The following is a 27,003-nucleotide window of genomic DNA, read 5'->3' as shown; positions in this document are numbered from 1 at the left end:
AATTTTCACCTCTAGAATTCTGACTCAGGTCTCTGTAATGTCTTTAGTATTTCCATTTAACTTCTTGAATGTATAATAGAAGTCATAATAATTGTTTAAAGGCCTTTGTGTGCTGGTTCAAGCATCTGGAATTTCAAATCCTTCATTTTTCTCTTGTTGTGAGCCCTGTTTTCCTGGTAGTTGATTTCTATTAGGTGCTGGATTTTTATTTTTACAAATACTCACAAGCTTTGTTGTTAACTTACTTAGAAACATAGCATTGTGAGGAGCTATGGCCTGAGAACCGAGCAGTAAGGTGAATTCAGTGTGCACTTGCCTACCCCACATGATGTGGAGAAGTCACTCAGCACGGCCTCTGTCATGAGAAGGGGACACAAAGACGCGAGGCTGCTAGGATAGCGCTCAGGGTTTTACGGTACATTTTGCGTAAGTCGAGGAGCACACTCTGAGATAGTCGTCAAAGGTGCAGTACCCGTACCATGTTTATTATCATTCTCATTATCAAGCGCCATACGTCCTTGTACATGCTGTTTTCACGACTGGCTGCACAAGAGGTGAGAAACACCATGCTGGTATGATGGGTTTTATGCCACTAGGTGATGGGAATTTCTCAGTTCTATTTTAATGTTTAATTTATATTTATTTATTCACAGATACATTTGTGTGCACGTACACACACTCCACGGCATCCTGTGTCTGCAAACGAATTCCCTTGTCTGTTTTTATGGGGGTTGCTGGGGAACTAAACAAGGGCCAATAGGCTTGGCAAGCAATCACCTTTAACCACGGAGCCATTTACACAGCATCGCTGTTGTCTTAAGATCATGGCTGCATATGTTCAGAACACTGTCTAATCTAAGGTTAATTATTCTCGCTTTAAAAATTTTTTTTTAAATAAATAAAAATATTTTATTTTTATTTATTTGAAAGAGGGAGAAAGAGGAAGAGAGAGAGAGAAAAAGAGAGAGAGAATGGGTGCAATAGGGCTTCCAGCTATTTAAAAAAATATTTTAATTTACTTACTTGCAAGCAAAGAGCAACAGAGAGAAGAGAGACACAGAGAATGGACAGGCCAGGGCCTCCAGCTGCTGCAAATTAATTCCAGATGCATCTTTGTGCATTTGGCTTTATGTGGGTATTGGGGAATCAAACCCAGGCCTTTAGACATTGCAAGAAAGCACTGTTAACCACTGAGCCATTGCTCCAGTCCCAAGGGTGGGTTGTTCTCTATCACTAAGGCTGGGCTTTTCTGGGAGTTTTTGAGAGTGCATTATGGGATTGGTCTGGTGAGAATAGGGCTCTCTCCTTCCTGTATACTGCTCCGTAGTCCTCCCTGTGTGTGCATCTCATGTTCTCTCTGTAGTATTTGATGTCGTTTCATGGAGGAGGGTAAAGTGAGTCATTGTCACCTGTTTTAGTTACTGTGGATTCACTATGACCAATATAACCAGAGAGGAAAGACATATCTTGATTCCTGGTTTCAGAGGTTAGATTACACTGTGCCATAGTTGTGAGGGCACAGCTGCAGGAGAGTGATGCAGGCTCCCCCACATCACTGCAGACTGGCACATGGGAATGGAGATGCAGGCTGTGTATAATAACCTTCAGAAGCTGGACCCTTAGTGACTTGTGTCTGCATGTTCAGTCCCACCTCCCAAAGGTCTCATGCTATCCCAAAATGGCACCAGCAGTTGGGAACACCAGTGCTTGTGGGGATTATTCAGATTCCACATGCACTGTCATCACCTTATCTTGTCTGAAAGTTGGGTTCAATCCCTAGTACTGCAAAAGTAGACAAACATAAATAAATCAGTTCTAAAAAAACAACAAAGTACTGGCTGAAGAGATAGCTTAGCGGTTAAGGCAGTTGCCTGCCAAGTCAAAAGATCCCAGTTCAATTCTCCAGGACCCATATAAGACTGATGCACAAGGTGGTGCATGTGTCTGGAGTTCGTTTACAGTGGCTGGAGGCCCTGATGTGCCCATTCTCTCTCTCTCTCTCTCTCTGTCTCTCTCTTGCTTGCACGCAAATAAAAATAAATAAATAAATAAAATACATTTAAAAAACAATATAGAGCTACTCTCCTCTCTCTCTTCCTCTGTCTCTAAGATAAATAAATATTAAAAAAAATAAGATGGCTGGGCTGGAGAGATGGCCCAGTGGTTAGATGCACTTGTTGTAATGCCTGCCAGTCCAGTTTCAATTCCCAAGTACTTACATAAAAGCAGATGCACAAAGGAGTGCATACATCTAGTGCTCATTTACAGTGTGAGGAAGCCCTGGTGTACCCATATGCTCTTTCTCTCTGTATGCTTCTCTCCCTGTCTCTGTCTTTTCAAATAAATCCAAAACTATTTTTTAAATAGCCAGGCATGTTGACTGTGAGTTTGAGGCCACCCTGATACTACAGAGTGAATTCCAGGTCAATACTCTACCTTGAAAAACTACTACTACTACTAATAATAATAATAAGAGAAGAAGGAGGAGGAAGAAGAGGAGGAGGGAGAGAAAGGGGGAAAAAGAGGAGAGAGAGGGAGAAGGAAGGGAGGAAGAAAGAGGGAGAAGGAAAAGAGGAAGAAAGCTGGGCTGGGAAGGTGCTCAGCAGTTAAATGCGCTTGCTTGCAAAGCACAATGGCCCTGGTTGGATTCCCCAGTACCCATGTAAAGCCAGACGCACAAAGTGGTGCATGCATCTGGACTTTGTTTGCAGTGGCAAGAGGTCCTGGTATGCCTGTTTTCTGCTGTCTCTCTCCCTCTTTCTACTCTCTGTGCTTGCAAATATATACATATACATATACATATACATATACATATACATATACATATACATATACATATACATACACATATACATATACATATACACATACACATACACACACACATATATATACACACATACATTTAATAAGCAAGCTCTTTCTTAGTGGTGACGTTGCAACTCTGCTAACCATTTTTTGTACTGGTAGATTTTAATCAGATTTAACTAGCTTCTTCCCTCTTACATTCTTCTCTTGATCCAGAATTTTCTGCAGGACCCCATATTATATTTTCTTGTCATATTTCCTTTGATGCATGGCAGCTCCTCAACCTTCCTTGTTTTTTATGACCCGGTTTTGAAACATACTGGGCAGGTATTTTGTAGCATGTCTTTTGGTGTGACCTAGTCTGGTGGTCTTATGACTAGACTGGCCTGGACCTCCTAGGCTCAAATAATTCTCCTGCTTCTGCCTCCTGAGTAAGGGGAACCTAAACCACAGGCCACACCCAGCTCAGTCCTTTTCTTCTTTTCCTGTATGTTGTTTTCTTGTATGGTGATCTGTATTTCATCCAATCAAAACCATCTGAGGCTGTGATCATTCAGCTAGTAGTCCAACTGGTCATTAGCCAATCTATTAACTAATCAGGGTCTGGAAAATCACGATTTTTCCTGCTTCTTCTTCTCCTCCTCCTCCTCCTCCTCCTTCTCCTCCTCCTCCTCCTCCTTCTTTTTTTTCCCCCCTACGAATGCTTGCTGTCGCTGGCTCCATTCTCCTTCTTGGGGCTTCTGGATGGGAATGCTCCCAAAGCCCCTGTCTGGTCTCAGGAGCTCCTCCTAAGTGGACTTCGAAGAAGGACTTGTTTGCATATGCAGAGCAGGGCCACGTGGTGTGCAGTGCAGACGCTGCCGCACGCAGCCACCCCATGCACAAGAGTCACGGCTTTTTAAATCACTTTCACAAACCTAGACACAAATGGCCATTCTCTTAGAATTTTTTATTTCAAGCGTAAAGATGGTGGTGTTGGGTTTCCAATTCAAACATCTCATGTGGAGTTCAGAGTCGCCATGGTGCAAACCCATGGCCAGTGAGTGGCTTGGAGCTGGGGGAGGGGAGGACCGCACGGACCCAGCTGCCCATTCTTCACGCTCCTGCGGGGCAAAGGCACAAAGGGAGATGGAATAAGTGACAACCAAAACTGATCTCAGGAACTTGGGTTCCACGCAGTAGCCTTAAGGGATGCTTCTGTCCTCCCCAGTCCCCTGTGGTCGCTTACTTTGAGAAGAGAGGAGCCAGCTTTAAAGTCTCTGTGCTCCCTATCAGTGCAGAGAGCCCCACAACTGTCTGTTAAAAGACCATTGTCCTCAGCCCTGCAGGCTTTTGTTTACAAAGGAAATTGGGCTCTCCATCCTGTCTAGCACTGATACAGGGCGATAGAGCATCTTGCACACGTGAACTGGCTTGAACTGGAAGGCTGCTACAGCATCTGCAAAGACAGTGACAGACAATTCTGACAATTTCACACATGCATATAACATATTTTGACCATATTCACCCCCTTTACCCCTTTTTCTCTCCCTCCCACTAGATGCCTTCTTTCCAACTAATTCTATCTACTCTCATTCTTTGTTTTTTTTTTTTTTTAATTTTATTTACTTATTTATTTGGTGACCCATTGAGTTAAATTAGTGTTGTTTGCCTGAACATGAGTTGGAGGTTGTTTACTGGAGTATAGGCAGACAGGAAAGAGTTCCGGAGTCTTGTTCAAGCAGTCCCCATTTAGCCAGGACAGGAGGGGTCATCCTGGTGTGTAGGCCCCTCAGCCCATCACAGGGCTGTAGGCCCTGCAGGGGGTGGCGCAGGCTTGCGGGGAGGGCGTCTGCTGCTGCTTTTTTTTTGTCCCTGTGCGTGTAGGTAATGTATGCATGTTTGTGCACATGTGTGTGGAGGCCAGAGGTCAAGCGTGTGTGGCCAGGTCTTCTTCAGTCACTCTCCACCTTGCTCTTGGAGGCAGTGTCTCTTCCTGAACCTAGAGCTCTCCAATTTGGCTAGCCAGGTAGCTCCAGGGGGAAGTTCCCTGTCTCCACTCCCAGCGCTGGGGCAGGGCACCAGCCGCTGAGCCCGGCATTTTCCCGTGGGTTCTGCGACTCCAAACGCAGATCCTCACCCTTCCGTGAGGCAAGGGCTTTATCTGCTGGGCCATCTCCCAGCCCTTGGTGCTGCTTCTGATGCTGTTGGTCTCAACTGCAGAGGGGAGCCCATGGCAGCTACGGGGGGGGGGGGGGGGAGGGGTGTCGCTTTGGAGTCTAAGTCTGGCCTGGGATCACTCAGGGCTGACTTGGTTGGTGCTCTAGGCCAAGGCAGAAGCAGGTGGCAAGGCAGTCCCAGCTGTGAACTGACAGCCTGCTGTCCAAAACCCAGTTATACTTGGAGCCTCAGGGCAGACGGAGGGCCTGGGGAGGCTAGAGGGGTGCTTGGTAGATGAAGTCAGTGTACTTAAAGTCACCACACATCAGTGTCATCGGGTTTTATTGCATGGTGTCAGCAATGCCTCCTGTCCATCCTTATCTCCCCTTGCGGCGGAGTGGCCTTAACTTCATCTGAGGGAAAGGTTTGAAGACATCTCTGGAGGAGGATCTCACCGAGCTGTGCAGGGGGCTGGAACTGCTTCGGGGCCAGTCCAGCCCGAGGCCTGCTGGGATTGGCTGAGTCCTTATGTTCTGTGGGAATCCCAGGCTTGGTGGTGTCAAAGGGCTCAATGGTCCTGGTTAAAGCACTGTTCAGCAGACTGTTTGGTACCACTGAGGTACGTTTAGGGACATGTGGTATCTTGTAATGGGGAAGAGATTAGTCTCAACTGTAAATAAAACATAGCAAGTGGGATTTTAGAGCTAAGGACCAGGGTGGCTAGCCAGCATTACTAAGGAATAATTCTAAGGGAAAACATGAGGGATGGGGGATCCTGGCTGAACTCATAGACCAGGGTGAGCACACGTCGGCTGGGGGAGGGTGGAGATGAACCTGAGTTGGAAGGGGAAGGCACGGTGATCAGACATCAAGAACGAGCTGAACTGACTTAGCAGGGTTCTTTCCCAGCACTGGAGTTTCCAGGGAAGCCTGCACGGGGCTGAGGAGAGGGTGCACAAGCCTGACTAAGCCTGATGAAGCAGGGCACCTTGGGCAGTGGTCACTCCCTCCCCCTCCCAAAAAGGTTAAGGCCTTTTGTATCCTTGTCAGGACTTAAGTCCTGACCCATTTGGGGATGGTAGGCTGATCATTTCACTCCTCTAAACCGAGACCGGGGAAATATTTCTTCCCCTCAAGCTTGCATCTCCTCACCTAGGAGACAAGGCTTCTGAAGATGTCCTGGGCCGAGGGTGTAACTCAGCAGTGGAGCACATGCTTAGCATGCAGGAGGCCTTGGCTTCAATTTCCAGCATCACACGAGTTGCCCTTCCAGTCACACCAGGCCAGAGCTGTCTCTGGGAATCACCACCGTAGGTAGAGAAGCTGGACTTTTAGGCCTTCAGTAACTCCTCTCCTCCTTCCCACATTTAGCAAAGGCTGGGCATGCGTAACAGACTCTTAGAAAAGTCTGTGGAATTAAATGATCTAGGCCAAGGTTCAGCAGTGGAGCCTTGTCAGGGTGTATAAGGCCAGGGACCTCAAGTCCAAGGCCATGGCTGAGAAGGACCGTGGGGCCTCCTAGGTGGTGTCAGGGATGGTCTTGGGAGTCCAGAAAGTTGTCATCAAGGCCAGTTTTGATTTTTTCCACCCAGGCTGTCCATCGCTGTCCCTTCTCCACATGACTGATAGTCCCTTTGGCTTCCTTTGACTGGCCGAGATCCATTTCTGCCGCTTTTCACTGGTGGCATTGTACTTGAACAAGTTGTAACAGAGGAGGAGCCTGTGGCCTTCTGTCAAGGAGTCATCAGTAATTGCCCAAGGTTTATTTTTGCTTTTCCTCTCATTAGAAAGTTGCCTGTAGGATTAAATGACCTTTAAGGAAACGTTCTAAAAAATGCCACACTTGGATCATTTGGATGTTGCTACAGATTTTCCACTTCTCTGAAACTCATCCTCTTTTTATTTCCCTTCTTGGTTCAGAAGTTGGATGGAGTCCCCAAGCTTCGGGCTGTTCGGGAAGCCCCATCGGAGTGCATCTGCCCCCCAGGTAAGCTGAACTGACTACTGTAGGCTTGACCTTCTTCTCTGCTGTGTAACTGCTCAGGCCGACAGAGTCAAGAGGACACTCTGGGGTTCCAGGCTGTGACCCCTTGGGGACCACCTGGGACCTTTCCTCCTTTTAACTAAATTCATTAAAATGAGCTGGTGTGGAGGGTAGCCATGGCATTAAAGCAATTCCAAAGCTGGTTTGTGTGTACAGATGCACACTGACTTTGGATCACATTATTTCCCAGAAAACCTACTGTAAGTTGAAACTGTCTTGACTCAGAAATGCATTTAATGTGCCTCATCTTCTGAACATCACAGCTTAGCCAATCTTAAGTTAAGCATGCTCAGAACACATTCATTTGCATGTAGTTGGGCAAGAGCATTGAATACTTTATTTTTTAATAAAGTGTAGAATGTTTCATGTAATTTATTGAACACTGTTTTGAAAGTGAAAATCAGAATGACTGTATCGATATGTTTTTGTATTGTGATGAAAGTTAAAAAATATTGTATGTCAGATGGGTACAGTGGCATAGACCTGCAATCCCTGCACTTGGGAGGCAGAAAATCAGGAGTTCAAGGTCATCAACTACATCGTGAGTTCGAGGCCCATCTGGACTGCCTGAAACCCTGTCACACAAAAAAAGGAGGTTGTAAATCAAACCATCGTATGTACACACCAGCAAGTGCATCTCTGCCTTTATTTGGGCCCACTTGACTTGTGCATTGTTTGCCCTGCGCTGCTTTGAGGGGGTTGCGGTTTCTTTTCGAGACGTTCTGGATCACTCTGCAGACCAGAGAGCAAGTGCTGCCTCATTTTGGTCTAGTGACAAGATCCCATCACGTGGTTTGGGATGACCGGTCACCCCTGATCGACCTGTGGGCTACTTCCCACCCTGTGACCTGACAGTTGCACTGCATCTGTCCCCTGGTGGAGGGCGGGGAGGTGGCCGTGTTACACTGCTCTCTGCCTGCCCCCTGCTTGTTCCCGAGTCCGTCATAAGCCAGGCATTGTTCAGCGCCTGCGGTGGGATGAGATGGTGGAACAGGTGCCTTCAGTTTGTGAGGGATCCCGCCAGGCTGGCAAACCTGAAGTGGGCTCTGTGGGATTAGCTGCGTGGCCTGGGCTATGGCCAGACACAATAAGGGAGCGTTTCTCCCAACATACGGTCAAGCCAGCTCCATGAAGCGAGAAGCCTGTATTCCTTCCAGTCTTGACCCTTCCCTTGATCAGCCACTCGGCCAACTCTGCAAGGCCTCAAAACAGCGCCCACTGTGGTGTCAAAGACCCTTCAATTCACTCATTCTCTGAGTCATAAGCATTCAGACATTAAGAAAGTGTCATCAGGTCACATGACTGGAAGGGCGGGGTCACAAGCGGAGCCAGCTTCAGGAGCCTCAGCCCGCTCCTTCCCTTCCCTTGGGGGCCTTGCTCCTTGGGAAGACGAGCTGCGGGTAGGCCACACCTGCTCGGCACCCTGAGCAGATAAACCACTCTTCGTCCTGCTCGTGCCAGGCCCGGGGAGCGGGAGGTGTGATGGGTTGAACTGTGCTTCCCCAGTTTATCATTGAACTCTCAACTCCCTGCCTCTGCCCCATGGCGTGAGTGTATTTGGAGACAGGTAATTAAGGCAAAATGAGGCATTCAAGTATCTTCAAAGATATTTACAACACACACACACACACACACACACACGAAGACACAGGGAGAAGACAGATATCTATAAGCTAAAGAGAGAGGCCTCAGCGGAAGCAACCTGATAACACCTCTATCTTGAACTTCCATTCCAGCCTCCAGAACTGTGAGAAAACACATCTTTGGGCTTGTGTGTGTGTGTGTGTGTGTGTGTGTGTGTACAAATTTATGCTTTTTAATGATAAAAACCCCAATTTTATATTCTTAATCCTCTGTCCTGCAGAGCTTCTATCCAGCTGCCTTCAGCATATCTTGTTTTTTAAGTCGCCCACTCTTTGGTACTTTTTTTTTTTTTTTTTTTTTGCGACAGCCGCAGCGCATTCATGCAGAGCTATGATCTGATGGGTGGTATGTCTCTGGTTGGGAAGATGAAAAGCCCTGGAAATGGATAGCAGTGATGTTTGTTTCACTGTCATGAACGTGCTGAGTGCTTCGGATCTGTGCACAGATGTGACTTGGCTTCTAATGGGGCCACAGTTTGATAAACTCTCAGAAACTGAAAATACATTTGATGCCCCCTACCTTACTGACTGTCTCAACTCATGCCCAGTAGACGAAATGTGTCCAGTCTGGGGCCCATGGGCCACATGCATTCCAGGATCGCTATGCATGTAGCCCAGAATGTGTTTAGATGGCGTCCTGCTACAGTGTCAAGGGGTTGACCACCGTTGCGTGGAGTGTCACTGGCTTCTCACGTGATGGTGTAGCAGGCTGGGAGCTGTGACCATGGCTGTTGCCCACTACTGGGAAGGATGATGTTCCCCTAGCGCTAGCTGGAGACGTGATCCAGGTTTAAAATGGCAAGTACAGTTTCTACTGAATGTGCACTGCTTGTCTGAACCATCATAAAGAGAAATTATGAGTAAAGCCATCATAAGTCGCCTTACATTGTATTGTATACATTACAGTGGTTACAGTGTTCTGTTTTATGTTATGTATATCTCACCCTGATCGTTTTAAGCCCCAGAATGGACATTAACTTTCCTGGCTTGGGACAGGTGCCTGTCTGGGTCGTGTGACCGTTCTTGGACCTGAGGGTGGCAGCTGTGGAGAACAGTTCACAACAAGCAGCGTGTGCCGTGGGGAGGGTGGCAGTCCCCAAGGAAAACCAGGGCTCTTTTTCCAGAACGAGAGAAAATAGATTCAGCCAGGCCAACACAGCGATAGAGGACAGCCGGCTGGATAGCCCGTATGACCATACAGATTCTGGGTCTGACTACGGATGACCTCCACTTCAGGCACCCAAGGCCTGTCTTAATTTGTCCAGAGGGCAGTCTGTCCAGGAAACGTACTCTGGATTCAGACTGGCCAGCTCAAATGCTGTCACCGACCCATGGCCGTGGTGTCTTGTCTGGGGCTGGGGAGAAGGCTCAGTGGTTAAAGGTGCTTGCTTTCTGCAGATACAGTGCATCTCACGTGCATGCTTTATTTTGTTTGTTTGGGTTCTGTTTTTTTTTTTTTTTTGACATAAGGTCTCATGTAGCCTGGACTGGCCTCGAAATTTACTCTGTAGATGAAGCTGGCCGTGAACATCTGACTCTCCTGCTTGTGCACCGCGTGCTGGGATGAGGTGACAGTCACGTGCCACCGAACCAGATTCTGCCTCAGTGTTTCATCTGTACCAGGGGGGTTGGACCAGCACCTACCTCAGAGGACCATGGCAAGGATGAAACGCAAGAAAGCAGGGAGACAGCGATTCAGGCTCTGTGCTATGTCCTGAGAATGAGTTATTGGTGGTTCCCATAGCCAGCCAGGGGCTGCCAGAAGTGGGCGGAGGAGGGTGGAGGGAGAGCTGGAGGCTGGCTGAGAACACACTGCAAGGAAAGCACAAGGGTTTGGCAGGCTTCCTTGGCATGTTCTCCCGGGATGTGGGTGAGAAAGTACAGGTGACCCAGTAGTGAAACAGGTAGGAAAAGAAATCACGTGGCCAGGGAACTCCAGAAGACCTCTGAGCCTTCTGCCCATTCAGGTTTGTTTTATTAACTATCCTCCACCAGTCCTGGACAGTATTAGGAACTTTCCAGAAAAGTGGTCATCCTATTCACTGCTTTTTTTTTTTTTTTGTGCCTCTCTTGTATCACTGATGACATGACAGAGATGTGTATGGCTTCCAAACCACACACAGGACAGTGGAAGTTGGGGGAGGGGTCCAGAATTAACAAGCAGGTCATCGGGGGTAGAAAGTCCCTACTCTGGAGTGTGTGGAAGTCAGAGTGGAGAGTAAACTCTGCTTAGAGCGTCACTGGTGGCAGGCAAGTACGTGACGTGGAGCTGGGTGCGCTGCCCTGCTCACTGCTGGAGAATGTTACCAAGCAGAACAGACATAGCAAAAGTGTCCAGCGTTCAACCTTTTATTCTATTTGTTGGGGAAGCGAGTTTGTTCTCTTAGTACTCTGAAGCAAGAAATTATCCTCTTTAGCCGGGCGTTTAGTCCCAGAACTCGGGGGGCAGAGGTACAAGGATCCCTGTGAGTTCGAGGCCACCAGGTCAGCCTGGACTAGAGTGAGACCTTGCCTTGGAAAAAAAAGAAAGAAAAGAAATTATCCTCTTTAATTGCAGGAATTTTAAAATGGCATGCTCTTCTTCCTGAGGTGTTCAATTCCACTTGAATTCATGGCCAAATCAAGTGGCCTACGAGGGAGCGATCTCATTGCATCACACCAAGTTAAGGGATATAATCTGTGTCTGGTTCTTTTTTTTTTTTTCTTTTTTTTTTTTCAGGGAGGGGACTTTTTGAGACAGAATTTTGCTAGGCTGGCCATGAATTTGCAATTGTTCTGCCTCAGCTTCTCCAGTGCTGGGATTATAGGGTTTCCAACCACAATTGACACTAATATGTATATTTATTTATTTATTGAACTCAGGACCTTATGCATGACAGGCAGGCACTCTGTCTCTGAGCTATATTCTCAGACCCTTACCTTATATTTCTTTAATCTTTTTTTTTTTTTTTTTTGATGGTCTTGGGAATGGAGCCTAAGATCTCACACAAGCACTTTGACACTGAGTTAAACCCTCATCTTGTGTGTGCATGTGTGCATGCGTGTGTAGTGTCAGAATTTCCAGAGAATGGCCTCATCCTCAGTTCCCTCACACCACTGTGCACAGATATTTGCTCATTTGCTTATTTATTCTTTCACTCCTTTGTACGTCCAGACAATAACCACAGTGACATATTGACCGAGACTGTTAGGAGACAGTTGCAGGCCCATCGTTAGAAGAAGGGATACAGATGCACGAAGCAGGTCTGGAGAGATGGCTTAGCAGTTAAGCGCTTGCCTGTGAAGCCTAAGGACCCCGGTTCGAGGCTCGGTTCCCCAGGTCCCACGTTAGCCAGATGCACAAGGGGGTGCACGCGTCTGGAGTTTGTTTGCAGTGGCTGGAGGCCCTGGCGTGCCCATTCTCTCTCTCTCTCTCTGCCTCTTTGTCGCTCTCAAATAAATAAATAATAATAATAACAACAACAACAAAAAACAGATGCACGAAGCATTGCTAGACTGAGCACGGGACGTGTGCTGAGAGTGGAGCTTCCACAGAAACGAAAAGGAGGGAGAGGTCGCTCCAGGCCAAGTGGACCTGTGCAGGGTGGGGCTCTGGAGGTGAGACTGACAAGGTCTTCAAAACTGATTGGCACGTTAGCTAGGTTCCTGCACTTGACATCCTGAGCAGAGGCAAGAGAGACCTCCGGGAAATGGTCGGAACTCTGGCTGGAAGGTGATGGTGGTGATGGCGGGAGGGAGGTTGAATTGAAGAGCCACAGGGATTAGAGCTGCGCCCGTGGGACACTGGGGAACGTGGGGAACGTGTCCGTACGGGCCTCATCTACAGGAGGAGGGCCTGGACATCGCAGAGAGGACAGATCGGATCACAGTTCTGGTTTCAACAGAGGCCCCTGACGGGTGGTCAGGCAAGAGCGATCGGAACTGGTTCTCTCCGCTGTCCTCTGAGCCAGAGCAGCGCCGGCACGTGGAGGAGGACTGGGAAACATTGCGGAATGGCTCGTCTAAGAGGTCATGAGGCCTTGAAGGAGGGCCCTGATTATTGATAGCAAGCAACAGCTGTGAGACACACCGGGCCATGTGGTGGACAGACCTCACAAACAGGGTGGATGGGCATGGAAGGGGACAGAGAGGACTAAAGCTGCAGGCTTGGAGGAGGGCCATGCCCTTACCAGAAACAGGAAATCCCCAAGAGGGTTTCAGAATGGGACATGGTGAGCATGATTTGGGGCAGTGGCCTTATGAACTGACTTGTAGACTCACTGATGAATGGAAAACACTAATTAGAAGTCTTCTCTTCAAACATCGTCTAACCACTCTGAATCTATAAATTATCACATGTATGGTGCCCCATAAATGATCTTGAAAGTTAACCAGATTGTGACGTGGGATTTGGAGATTTTCTTGTGACCACCAGAGGGAGCCCACTATATTTATTAAATTGTACAGAAATCTAACAGGAATCTTAAATGATAATCTATGTGGTGTGTGAGTGTGTGTGTATGTGTGTATATTTATTTGTTAATCACTAGAAAGCCCACACAAGTTCATACCATGGGCAGTAACACAAAGTTAAACACTCTCTCAGGTATTTATTTATTTGAGAGCAGACAGACAGAGAGAGAGAGGCAGATAGAGAGGGCGAATGGGCGTGCCAGGGCCTTCAGCCACTGCAAATGAACTCCAGACGCGTGAGCCTCCTTGTGCATCTGGCTAACGTGGGTCTTGGGGGAGTTGAGCCTTGAACTGGGGTCCTTAGGCTTCACAGGCAAACCTTTAACTGCTAAGCCATCTCTCTAGCCCAGTTTATTTTTATTGAAATTGAAAACCCTCTCAGAATTTCCCAGATGGTCCCAGAATCAAGTGTTTTTTTGTTAGTTTTGGAGGGTATGATACATATATGAAGGGTGAAGTACCCATTAGAGGGCCAGAGGGATGGTTTAGTGATTAAGGCATTTGGCTACAAAGCCAAAGGACCCAGGTTTGATTTCCCCAGGACCCATGTTAGCCAGATGCACATGGTGGTGCGTGCATGTGGAGTTCGTTTGCAGTGGCTAGAGGCCCTGGCATGCCCATTCTCCCTGTCTCTCTCCCTCCCTCTTTCTCTGTCAAATAAATAAATAAATGTAAAATATTTTAAAAGTACCCATTAGAAAACATATTCCTGAAAGCACACTATCCTGCTGGCTGCACCAGCTAGTCCCCTAGCAACATAGAATCCCATTATCTGTGGGAGAATAAGACCAGAAATATCTTGACCTTAGCTCAGCCAACTCTATGCCAGTAACTGGACAACAGGTGCCACTTTCTTCTTTGAGATGGTCCGTACCCTTGTACAAAAGGATTAAGCGCCCTGTGTCTTGGGAGCTTTTGCAGGGCAGGACTCTCTTTCCGGGGGATAAGTGCAGTGCAGTTATGATATTTGAGCTCCAGCTTCACTTCTTATGCCAAAGTACATTCCGCGTGGATTGCAGATTTCAGTGTACAAACTAAGATCACGGACAGCTAGTAGGTCCCTTTTCAATTATGAGTTAAGACTTGTGGGCTGAAGGTGCACTGTCCCCACAGGCTGTGTTTGAACACTTGGTCGCTAGCTAGAGGTGCTGTTGGTGGAGCTTGTGGAGCCTTCAGGAAGAGGAGCCTTGCTGGAGGACGTGGGTCACTCGGGGGGCCCTGAGGCAGCATCACTCCACTTCCCTCCCACTCTCTGCTTCCTGATCGGGCCCCAGTGTGACCGGCCGCCCTGTGCTCCTGCTGCGTGCCTTCTACACCATGATGGTGGCGTCCACCTCGAAGCCAGAGGAAGCCCTTCCTCCTTTAAGTGGCTTCTCGTCAGGTATTTGGCCTAGGCCATGAGGAAAGTAGTCAGTAGAGCAATGGATTTGTGTCTCTGTGTGTGTGCATGCACGCACGTGCCAGAGCACACGTGTGCTAGTCAAGAAACAGCCTCAGGTGTCAATCCTTGCCTTCCCCTCACCTTGTGCGGGGACTCTGCCCGCCTCTGTGTTCACTGGGCTAGCTGGCCTGCGGGCTCCTGCAGAGTCTCCTGTCTGTACCTCCTGTCTTGGTACAGATGCACTGGGAACAGATGCCTGGTGCAGCATTTGGCTTTTTACTCGGATTCTGGGGATCCCAACTCAGGCATTCACACGTGCACAGCAAGCAGTTTCTCCACTGAGCTGTCTCCTCAGCCCAGGAAGTGGCATTTTAAGCATCATTCTAAAGTTGGAGATCATAAAGCCGGGCTTCTCGCCGAGGGAGGATTTTGCCTTAAGAGGGTCATTTGGCAAGGTCTGGAGCCGTTTTGGGGTCGCAATTCAAAGGGTGCTCCAAGCACATTGTAGGCTGAGGCTGCTACTGTGCGTCCTGCCTGCGCCAGACAGCCCCCACCCCAACGAGCGACCTGACCTCCAGCGTGAGTAGAGCCAAGACTGACAACTGTCGCCGAGCAAACCATGTTCTCGGGGTGGGGAGTAGCCCCGCGACAGTGTGCATTTAGCATGTACAAGGCCCTGGGTTCAATTCCAGGACCACAGAGACAAACGAACAACTGAACACAGATTTTCTTGCACATTGTACGCTTAACGATGCTTAAAGACAATTGACAGGCGGGGGATGTCTCTCAGAGACGAGTGCTTGCTGGCATGTGTAAGGAACTGGGTTTGATCCCCAGCACAAGCAAGTAAAGACCAACTGGAAAAATAGGTGTATATAGTAAGCGGACAATAATTTAGTGTAGTTTCCAAAATACCCAGAAAAGGCTATTTTGAACAATACAAAGAAATCATGGGTGTCTAACACGATGGCTAGTTAGCTCACTGGCTGACTAGCCTAGATGAACCAGCGATCTCCGTGCTCAGCAAGAGGCTGTCTTGAGAGTGACTGAGGAAGACACCTGGCACTGACCTCTGGCCTCCACATATATACATGTGTATGTGTTCTCATACATGCATGTGTCCCCCGCATACACACAAGCACACACACCACATGCATACACATGTAAAAAAATCAACTGTACTTACATAATTATATTTACAATTATGTGACCATTATAATTTCTTTTTATTTATTTGAGAGAGAAAGACAAAGGGAGAGAGAGAGTGACACTAGGTATGCCAGGGCTTCCTGCCACTGCCAGTTCCACATGGGTGCTCCACTTTGTGCATCTGGCCTTATGTGGGTACTGGGGCATTGAACCCCATCCTGCAGGCTTTGCAAGCAAGCGGATTTAACCATTGAGCCACCTCCCTAGGTCCCAAAACAACATTTCTAAACTGTCTCTCCATCCTTACTTTCTGCATGGGCAATATGGATTTGTTTTCCAGGTTACCTTCATCCTCACGTTTCCCAGGGTGCCTCTTGATTTCTCCAGCAGACTTCCTTGTTAGTGTTCCTGTGTCTCCATTACACTTTGGGTACTGCTCAGCTATGCCACTTGTAAGCTCATATTGCAGCAGGTTCACAGCTTCCCTTGCCGTCGCCGTCTCTGGCCTGTGACTCCCTAGAAGGCTGGGGCTGGGCGGTAGGAGGGCAGTTTCATCCTTAATGGGATGCGCATGGGCTTCAGCGTATGTTATAGATGTGTTTGTATGATTTGTGAACTGACAGGGACATGTCTGATAGAGTACTGTTACAAAGAAAGACTAGTAAAGTCTATAAATAGAGCTGCTGTGGCCAACTTTGCCCTTGAATTTCCTCATTGTACAGGAACAGAGCGTGTGGGCACTGGATAGCTTGTCCACAAGGGCAAGCCTGCCATGGCCACCAACCCGCTTCTTGTGTGCACACTTCATCCTGACTCTCGTTTTGTTCTTTCCCATCGTTTGTTTATGTGTTTTGAGGCAGGGTCTCACTCGACCCAAGCTGACCTGGCGCTCACTCTGTAGCCCAGATGGTCTCAAACTCACGGCAGTCCTTCTACCTCAGCCTCCCACGTGCTGGGACTGTAGGTGTGAGCCACCATGCCTGGCTTTTTCTCATGTTTTCACCATATGGCATTTTCCTCCTTGCTGGTTTTAGGTGTCGCTCAGGCCACAGCTTGGCTCTGCTGAGTTCTGGAAGCCTCAGGGGTCAATGGTTGAAAATCACTTGTGTTTGGTATGCTGCTGGCTGGGGCTCCTTCCCCATGAATCAGATCTGGTTGGACTGCTTGCCATTCTGTGCCATGGAAATATCATCTCTCCAGGACAATAATTTAGAAACATCTTTCTCAAAATTCCTGTTTCACCCTTTGCAGCTGTCATGGTCCAGGCATTTTGTTCCTGTCCCCAAATTTGCCAGGTGGAGCAGTTTAGAAGCTGTGTAGACCCCAGGCACTCCCACATGGAAGCCTTGGGTCACACTTTGTATCTGAGCTGTCCTCACAAGGCCCATGTGTCCCATGTACTGGTAGGTGGTGGGATCTTTAGGAGGCATGGTCTAGGGAGAGGAAGTTAGGTCGCTGGGCACATGTTCTGGAAGGAGATATTGAGACCTGAGCCCTTCCCTGTCTCTCTCTGCTTCCTTGCTGCCATGAGGTGAATAGCTTTGTCCGTCATACTCTCTTGCCACAGGACCCAGAACAACAGAGCAAATTGACCTTGGACTTTTCCTCCTTTAAATTTGTTCCTTTCTTTTATTTTTTATTTTTTGGTTTTTCAAGGTAGGGTCCCACTCTAGCCCAGGCTGACCTAGAATTCACTCTGTATTCTCAGGGTGGTCTCGAACTCTTGGTGGTCCTCCTACCTCTGTCTTCTGAGTGCTGGGATTAAAGGTGTGCGCCACCGCACCCGGCTTAAATTCACTCTTAATTGTCCTCCGAGTGGGAAGGACACCTCTACACCCAAGCATCTCCCTGCCTTCGTTGTCCTTTTGCCCCAGAGCCGCTCCCACTTCCCCCAGGGGGCTTGGATATCCATGGTCCTACAGATCAGCATGACCACATGAGCCAGCTGGTCCCTCAGTGTTGGCCCAGGGCCACCGCCGCCTGCCATCCATCCTCAGACATCATGGACAGAAATAGTTGCCCTTTCTGTCCTGTACAAACAGGATTGGTTGTGGTAGAAACATATTGAATGTTCACGTTTTTTTTTTCGTCTCTAATTTTAAGATAGCCCCTTCCTCCCATCTGAGCCCCTCTCGGCATTCCTCACTTCATTTGCACCACCTTCCAGTGAGTGTTGAGCCGCATGCCACTGGAGCCAGACTCTGAGATGAGCCCTCGGGAGCCATGGATGAGTGAGCCTGAAGGTTGATGTCGGTGTCGCAGGGTCGCTGTGTCATCTCAGGGAGGAGTGCGGGGGAGGGAGGAGGCGGGGCACTCAGGGAGAGGCCAGGGTGCTCCACCAGAGGAGGGACTGAGAGAGGGTCGCAGGGGATTGTCCACAAGTTAGCAGTTTGGTTATTGGCAACAGACAATTTAGGCACAAAGAGAAGTGTGAGGCAGGCACGGGCAGGAAGCTGGAGGAAGGGGGCTTCGGGACACCCCCACCACGCACAGCAAATCTAGGAATCCGGCAGCCAGAACCAGAGGGCAGTCAGTGCCCATGGGGAGTGAGAAACACCTCGTGTATTGAACCTAGGGACTGTTGTGGGCGTAGTGCTCTTCTTGAGGTTGAAGGTCAGCTGCTGGCTGTACTGGACCCTGCACCTGCTGCCCACCTGAGGCTTCCATGGCAGGACTGAGAGGCCCTCCTCCCCACAGGGGCAGGGGTGCTCTGTGGGCTTGGGGAAGGGAGTCTGATTTGGCTGTAGATGGCCAGGCCTGAATGTCCGCGGTGCTCCTGGTGGGTTGGGTGGGCTTAGGCAGGGCCTGGGGATCTTCACCTGTGCATCTCCTTGTGCGGAGCCAGCATAGTAACTACCTGCCTCAGAGGCCTGTCCCGAGGATAAACTGAGAGCAGCGGAATATATGGAAGTGTCTGGCACACAGCAGCCTGTCATTTCTTCCTAAGGAAGGTGAGCCGGTGTCCGCAGGAGATGGCAGCACTTGGGGCCCTGATCATTATTCCAGTGACAACCGGGACAATGCACACCTCGAGAAAGGTGTCAGTCCCTTTCCTGTTGTTCGTCCTTTGCAGAAGAAAAAAATGTCCTTTTTGCTCAGAATCTTGGTGCATGTGGTCCCAGACTCTCTCGGCGCATCCCTTCTGCTCAAAGATGGAGAAAGAGCCGGGCGTGGTGGCGCACGCCTTTAATCCCAGCACTCGGAAGGCAGAGGTAGGAGGATCACTGTGAGTTCAAGGCCACCCTGATACTACGTAGGGAATTCCAGGTCAGCGTGGGCTAGAGTGAGACCCTACCTTGAAAAACAAAAATCAAACAACAGCAACAACAACAACAAAAAAAAGATGGAGAAAGCAGCTCCAGACTCTGTGGGGAGCCCTTGAACTTGAGATTCTTTCTGCTGCTTTGAGGCTACCAGCAGACCGAGTTTTCAAGCCCTCTTCTCTCAAATCACTCCAGGGCTTTCCTAATGACCCACAAAGGCTCCTCCGCACAACCCCTGGCCTTGCTGTTCCTGTAGAGTGCTCGAGCGCGTTGCCTTTAGAAGCAGCACTGAGTGGGGTGGCGCTGCCTTCCCCATGGGGTCATGTTGTTCATGTGGGCTTTGAAGGTGCCTGTTGTCTGCTCGTAGCAGCCCTGTGTGCGCCCTGGAGCACACTGCCGTACAGGCTGGCGCAGGAGCACGTTCAAAGGGGAGGTTGAGACTGTAAGGGCAGCAGGCGGGTGCGGGGTGCGGGGTGTTCAAGAGGGACAGCTCAGGGGGGAAAGGATAACTTGATGGTAATGTGGGGAAGGGTTGGGCTGTCTCGATTAGAAGCTCACATACCTCCTCCCCTATTGCTGCTTTCTGAAGAATGTATTTTATTTACTTATTTACTTTTGAGAGGGGTGTTGGGGACTGAACCCAGGGCTTTGTATTTGCCCACCACTGAGCCACGTCCCAACCCTAACAATAGAGAATCTATAGATGAGACTGTTTGTGCCGCTGGTGGGTGGAGCAGCAGGTGACCTGGGGGCTGAGCGGGGATGCCCGTGGGCAGTGACCACCCTAAGTGCCACCTGCTGTTAGTGGCACTGCTGTCACGGAGGTGCAGGTAAGTCAGAGCGCGGTGGCTGAGGTCCCTGCTAGAAGGTCAGCTGTGCCCAGAAGTGATGTCCTTGCTTGTGGTGATTGTGAGTTGCCCAGTGCTCAAATGAGGAGGATGGTGTCAGACCATTGGTCTTACTATTTAATTGTCTGTTTAACTATTTATTATGTGTGTATGCGTGTGTGTGTGTGTGTGTGAGTGTGTGTATGAGTGTGTGTGTGTGTGTGTGCCTATGTAAAAGAGAGTCTGAAGAAGACAGGGACTACCTCCTGCTGAAAGCTTTCCAGAAATATCTGCTTCCTGCCCTAGTATCCTCAAGGCAGACTAGTCCTCATTTCTAACAGGCAAAAAGCGGGGAGGGTCTCAATGCTTCATTTCACCAGGCTCCTCCCCACTCAGGATGCAGGAGCTCAAGGGAGGCTGCAGGTAGAATAGTCTTTAGGGAAACGTTATATTACCTGAGCACTGACCTGGGAACTACTAGGGATGGGGGGTGGGAAGGAGATGGGGCAGAGTGGTCGTGGTAGGCACGGGCAGGTACAGTGGGCGAGTGCCTAATCTGAATGTCTGTGCCCCCCCCCTCCATGCCACGTGTTGAAATCCTAGCCCTCATGGTGACGGTATTATGAGGTGGGAAGCTGGTAAGGTCACGAGAATGAAGTCCTGCTGAACAGGCTTTGTACCCTTTCCAAAGAAACCCCAGAGAGCTAAGTGAGGATACAGTCGGAAGATCCTCGCTGGGAACCAGGAAGCAGGTCTTCAGTGGACACTACCTGCTGGCACTTTGGTCTTGGCTGTGCCTGCCTCCAGAACTGTGAGAAATAAGTCCTGGTGGAAGCTTCTCAGTCTGTAGTGTTTTGTGGTAGCAGCCCAAACGAGCTCATTTTGTTCGGGTGAGAGAAGGCAGTGGAGGTGATGGAGTGCTGGGGAGAGGCCCCGGAACCTCACCTCCCCTCCATCCCCAGACCATCCCCATAGAAAGCTGTGCCTCAGACCCACAGCCACCCAGGAGAAGGGTCATACTCCTTCCAGCCCTCCCCCTCCCCCTTGGGGCTCACTCAGTTGGTGTTCAGTGCTTCTCAGGTCTCTAAGATGCCTTCATTTTTAAAATTTTATTTTATCTATTTTAGAGAAAGAGAGAGAGAGAGAGAATGGGCACACCGGGGCCTCCAGCCACTGAAAACAAACTCCAAACGCATATGCCACCTTGTGCATTGGGCTTACGTGGACACTGGGGAAGCAAACTTGGGTCCTTAGGCTTTGCAGGCAAACGCCTTAACCACTAGGCCATTTCTCCAGCTCAAGGTGCCTTCATTTTTACTAGTGCAGGTCCTACTGGCTTCCAGAGGCTCCATTCCAAATCTTCTAGAAGGCTTTCCTTTTACTTACTTTTTAAAAATTACTGTTGTTTGGCATGCTGACGTGCACCTATAATCCCAGCTACTCGGGAGGCTGAGGCAGGAGGATCAGTTGATCCCAGGAGTTCAAGACCAGCCTGGGCAACATAAACATAATTATTATATCATACTTCTTCCCCCCCATTCATTCAACACATGTTTATTAGACATAAAACATCAGCCACTTTCTAGTCATTTGAGATACTTTGGTGAACAAGAATGACAAATTTCATGTCGCCTTTAGCCTTGCGCATTAGTGGCATGGGACAACAGAGAGAAAAAGTGTCACCCGGAAGTTACGTGGCTCCTGTGGTAACCTATTCTCAGGCTCTGTGGAAGACACGAGTCTTCGCGCTTCCTGCTTTGCACATGTGCTACTGCTGCCCTGAGGTCAGCTGAGTTGAGGGCTTGAGAACTCAGAAGTCCCCCCTCCCAGCCGACCACGGAGCCCCTGGCTGGTCTAAAGTCTGGTTGTCTGACCCAAGAGCTCCTGGCAGTGGCTCACACTGACGGGAGTTTCCCAGACCTACGGCTGCTCTCAGCCAGACGCTCAGACCTCTTCTGTCCTGTCAAGTCACACCGCTGTCTTGCATCTCTGCGATCGGCTTGAACAATTGCTGGATACTCCGAGGTCATCAGCCCCTTTTCAACTGAATTTCAAACCTGGTAATTCTAGGGAGCACATGGAACTGATGTGGGGCTGGCTTCTTGCTCTGAGTTAATCCAAATTATGTTTAAGATGATTCTACTCTCTACCCCCTCTAAGAAGCATGGCTCTTATGTTGAAATAAAAGCTCTCCCTCATAGTCCCATCTCACCACCCCATCCAGTCCCACACATGGGGAGGTAAATATTGCTCATTAAAAAAATTTATTTATTTATTTATTTGAGAGCGACAGACAGACAGAGAGAGAGAGAGAGAGAGAGAGAGAATGGGCGTGCCAGGGCTTCCAACAACTGCGAACGAACTCCAGATGTGTGCACCCCTTGTCCATCTGGCTAACATGGGTCCTGGGGAATTGAGCCTCGAACCAGGGTCTTTAGGCTTCACAGGCAAGTGCTTAACCGCTAAGCCATCTCTCCAGCCCTATTTTGCTCATTTCAATGGCATCCTTTCAGACTTTTTTTCTTTTGTATGCTTAAATAATAACACTCATTTTCATTTCATAAAAAAGAAATGAAATAATATATGATCTATGTACCTAAATGTGTTTTTTGCTTTTGCACGTGTGTGATGTGTGTGTAATGGGGGTGGTGCCTGTGTGTGGTATATTCAGTGTTTGTACCTTTGCAGCACCCCGAATGCTGGCCCGTGGCGGCCTGTGTGGAACAGTGGGCATCCTGCTCATAGCTCTCAGCATGGCTGGTTTTGAGCCAGAGTCGTCTTCTCCTGCTTCTGAAGCTCATGGAGATCCAGAGATTCTTGGGCCTCTGCTGTCCTGCGGGATTGGGGTTCTAGGCAGATGTGGTCCACACCCAGCTCTTTACACAGGATCTGGAGATTTGAACTCTGTCAGCCTCAGGCCTTCATGGCGCAGGACACACACTTAACCACTGAGCCATCGCCCCAGTCCACAAATTGTTTTGACTTCATGATACAATGGCACATCACCAGATGCTTATATAAAGTGGCATGATATTTGCATAGAACCCACACAATCCTCCCATACACATCATCTTTTGACTATTTATAACACTTAATAAAGTGTAAATGCTGTGAAAATAGTGGTACCATATTTCTTATGGACTAGTGGCAGAATGGAGTCTGTATATGCACAGCACCGATGCATTTTTTTCCTGAATATTCTTGTTGCACGTTTGCTAGAACCATAGATACAAAGCCAGGGCTCACTGGACTGGGGTACCATTCAACATGAGTGTCCTCCAGAGGCCCATGGACCATTCTTCTGGGGGGACATGTTCAAATGTCCCCCCAGATACAATGAAGTACAGGCAGCAGGCAGGTGGGGAGCTCTGGGGACTCCCGGCCCTCCCCCTCCCTCCCCTTCCTTCCCCCTCCCTCCCCCTCCCTCCCCCTCCCTCCCCCTCCCTCCCCTCCCTCCCTGTTCCGCCCATTCCTCCCTCCAGAGCTCTGGCCTTTTGTTCTGACCTTCCTGGACTGCTTCCACATTTTCCTCCACACCAGCAGTTTCCAACCTTTTCAGCATAAGTCTCCTGGCTTGTTTTCAGCTCTTTGTGACTCTTGTCTTCCTGGTCTTTCTCCTGATCTAATTGAAGGGCAGAGGTCCACCTGAGGCCGAGAAAGGTCATGCATACTCACCCTTGCTGTGCTGTGTTTCTCCCGCCAGTCATAGCTCAGGCCAGCACAATACCAACCTCGAAGTACTTCCTTTTCTGCCCCTCTATTATTTGAAGCTTCTAATCAAAGTGTAACTTGCTGGGCTGGGAAGACGGCTCAGTGGGTAAAGTACTTGCACACAAGATCAGGACCTGAGTTCAGATGCCAGAACCCACATAAACACAGGACATGTGACACTTTCCTGGAATCCCAGTGCTGGTGAGGTGCACACAGAGGCTTTTGGAGGCTCAGTGGCTAGTCAAGAGTAGCTGAATTGGTGGGCCCTAGGTTCAGTCAGTGAGAGACCTTGTCTCAAAGAATTCAGTGGAGAGAAATCGAGTGAGGTACCTGACAGCGACCTCTTGAATACACACACACTTGCACACCCCACGTGCATGCACATGCAAAGCAGTGCAACTTACTTCAGACATTCTGTGCAGCGTGTTTGTAGCTTGATGAGTTTCCTCCAACAGCACAGACCTATCCAGGTCAGGCACCTGTGTGACCAGTGCCCCAGAGGCCCTCCCAAGGGCGGCCATGACCCTCAGCTCACACGTTAGGCTCACTGGCCTGTTTTGGGTGTTGTACGCATGGAAGCATATGGTATGGATTGTCGTGTGTCTGTAAGCCCCAACCATGTGGCCATATGGAGCCGTGGGTGGTTCATTTATTTATTTATTTGTTGTGCTGTTGTTGGACATTTGGGAAGCATCCAGCTTAGGGCTCTTAGGAACAATGCTACGATGAGCCATCTTGTCTGTATCGTTCATGGAACATGTGTATGCATTTCCGTTGTGTTTAGACCTTTCCGTGGACTTGGGTACAAGGCATGCATATGTTAAACTTAAGCAAATACACCAAATTGTTTTCTGAGGAGGGTCATATTCTCACCCAGCATGCATTAGACTTCCAGCTCTCTGCATCCTCCCAACCCTTGGCATTTGCTGCGCTTTCTTCCTTCATCGCGCGAGTGGCTTTGCAGGTCTGTTTCTGGAACCCTTCCACCCATGCGCCAAGGCCACATTGTTTTCATTGTCAGAGCTGTAGTAAATGTTGATACCAAGCCATGCTTGTTTCTGGATCGCCTTGACTATTTATTCTTGGAAATTCACATTGCCACATACGTTTTGCCATCAGTTTGCGCTAATTTCTGAAAACAAACAAACCCCAAACAAAAATAAAACTCTGCTGAGATTTTAAGTGAGACCCAATGTAACTAGGTTAATGTGCAGCAAGGAGACCTCCTCATCACGCACACGCTGCACCCCCATGTAGCTGGGGCCTCGTGATTTGGTGTTAGAGGTCTTGCATAACTCCTAGTAGATGTACTTTCAGTAATCCCATGATTTGAATGCCATTTTAACTGATAATATTTTTAAAATTTGCTTTCTGTATGTTGGTAACAAGTTTTCACCATGCTTTTGTAGACATGACCTGGTGATAGTCACTTGTTCATTCTGAAGGAGTAACAGCCTCTTAGATTTTTCTGTGAGTTTCTGTTAGTCTATAAATAGAGCTTTATTTGTCCCCTTCCGATCCTCCTAAGCCTTTTGTTTTTTTCCCTGGCTTTGCTGCCTTGGCAGGTCCTTAGGCAGTGCTGAATGGACTTGGCAGTAGCCGGTCTCCTAGTTTCATAACCGAGCTCAGGAAATATGAAGCGGCCTTTTAAAAGCGGTGATTGGGTATTAACATTGTTAACTGATGATTGGCATTGATGAGATGATCATATACTTGTCCTTGTTTGTTTCTCTGTCCAAATAGTAAGTGACATAGACTGATGCTGGATGAGAACTCGACATTCCTGGAGAAAGCCCATTTGGATGGGAAATATAAGCTTCAAATGCTATGAGGTTCACTTCACTGAGGTTCTTTGAGGGACTTTGTATCTGTCCTTGTGGACAGATGGTCTGACGCTCTTTCTTCTGTTGTCAGGGTTAAGTGTCAAGGTTATACTGGTTTCACAAAACAAATTGGTGGTTGGTAGGTAGCCTTGTTTCTACTTTCTGGAAGAATCTGTGTGGAGTATTGCCTTTTCTTAACTATTCACTGGTGCAAACGCCCAGGGCTAGGACTTTCTTTAGGTCATAAGCAAGTAAGTTGTTTTAGTAGCCACAGGATTCTGCTTTGTTTTATAATAACTTTTTAAAAAAACTTTTTGTTTATTTTTATTTATTTATTTGAGAGCGACAGACAGAGAGAAGGAGAGAGAGAGAGAGAGAGAGAGAGAGAGAGAGAGAGAATGGGCGCGGCAGGGCCTCCAGCCACTGCAAACAAACTCCAGACGCGTGCGCCCCCTTGTGCATCTGGCTAACGTGGGTCCTGGGGAATCGAGCCTCGAACCGGGGTCCTTAGGCTTCACAGGCAAGCGCTTAACCGCTAAGCTATCTCTCCAGCCCATAACTTTATTAAAATATAATTCATGAAGCTGGGGAAATGGTTTTGTGGTTGAAGAGTCTGCTGTGCAAACCTGATAATTGGAGTTTAAATCCCCAGCGCCCATGTAAAGCTGATGCAAAGTGGTGCACGTGGCTGTAATGCCAGCGCACTACAGCAGTGGGAAGCAGACTCAGGAGAATCCCAGCCCGAGGACCAGCTAATCTGGCCCACCCAGTGGCAGACAACAGGAGAGACCCTATCTCAGACAAGGTGGAAGGGAGCTTGTTCTTTGATTAGTAGGCATGTGCTGTGGAATGTACATACCTATATACACATCATACATCACATACAACATATGCACAAGAAAAGATAAAGCTCACATACCATATAATTTTTGTCTTCAAAGTATACAGTTCAATACATTGTTAATGCTGAGGCTGGAGTCCAGGGCCTCACACATGCCAGACAAGTGCCCTGCCACTGAGGCACAGACCAGTTCGTCCAGTGTGTACGCAAAGTTGAAATCTTTCAGAACGTCTTCTTTGCCCCACAAGGAAACCCTGCCTTGCTTAAACCACTGTCCTCCAGCTGGCCTTCAAGACCCAGCCCCTGTCAACCACCAGTCCACCTTCTACCTCAGCCTGCACACCCAGGGAACATTTCACTGAATCGAATCATACAGCATGTTGCTTTTTCGCTTAGAATCACACGGTCAGGATTCATCTCTATGGTACTGTATATCAGTACCTTGTTCCTTTTTATGGCTGAATGATACTCCACGATGCAAGCAGGCTGTAGTTTTTTGTTGTTGTTGTTGGTTTTGGTTTTTTGCTTTTTTAAGGTAGGGTTTCATTCTAGCCCAGGGTGACCTGGAATTCACTACAAAGTCTCAGGGTGGCCTGGAACTCGCGGCAATCCTCCTGCCTCTACCTCCCAAGTGCTGGGATTGAAGGCATGGTTCATGCATCGCTTGACGGACAGATGGTTTGTTGTTGTTGTTGTTGTTTGTTTTTTGTTTTTTTAAGGTAGGGTTTCACTAGCCCAGGGTGGCCTCAAACTCACGGCGATCTTCCTGCCTCTACCTCCTGAGTGCTGGGATTAAAGGCGTGTGCCATCATTCCCGGCTTCAGGCTGTAGTTTTTAATTCATGCATCGCTTGATGGACAGATGAGCTTCCTTGCTTAGCTATTGAGAATTATGCTGCTAGGACACTCATGGGCACATTTTT

At 48.6% G+C, this 27,003-nt stretch overlaps 1 protein-coding gene across 1 annotated transcript in view; it reads left to right on the top strand.

The window, feature by feature from the left end:
* Col23a1 (collagen type XXIII alpha 1 chain) overlaps positions 1–27,003 on the top strand; it is a 346,534-nt gene that overhangs the window by 16,007 nt on the left and 303,524 nt on the right. The window contains exon 2 of the mRNA XM_045152308.1: positions 6,868–6,934. Coding sequence (XP_045008243.1) covers positions 6,868–6,934 — 67 coding nt within the window. The remainder of the gene's footprint in view (positions 1–6,867; positions 6,935–27,003) is intronic.

This window comes from Jaculus jaculus, chromosome 6 (assembly GCF_020740685.1).
Source record: "Jaculus jaculus isolate mJacJac1 chromosome 6, mJacJac1.mat.Y.cur, whole genome shotgun sequence".
NCBI classification, from domain to species: Eukaryota; Metazoa; Chordata; class Mammalia; order Rodentia; family Dipodidae; genus Jaculus; species Jaculus jaculus.
The sequence above is the reverse complement of the archived record's forward strand: the minus strand, read 5'-3'. Positions and strand labels throughout refer to the sequence as shown.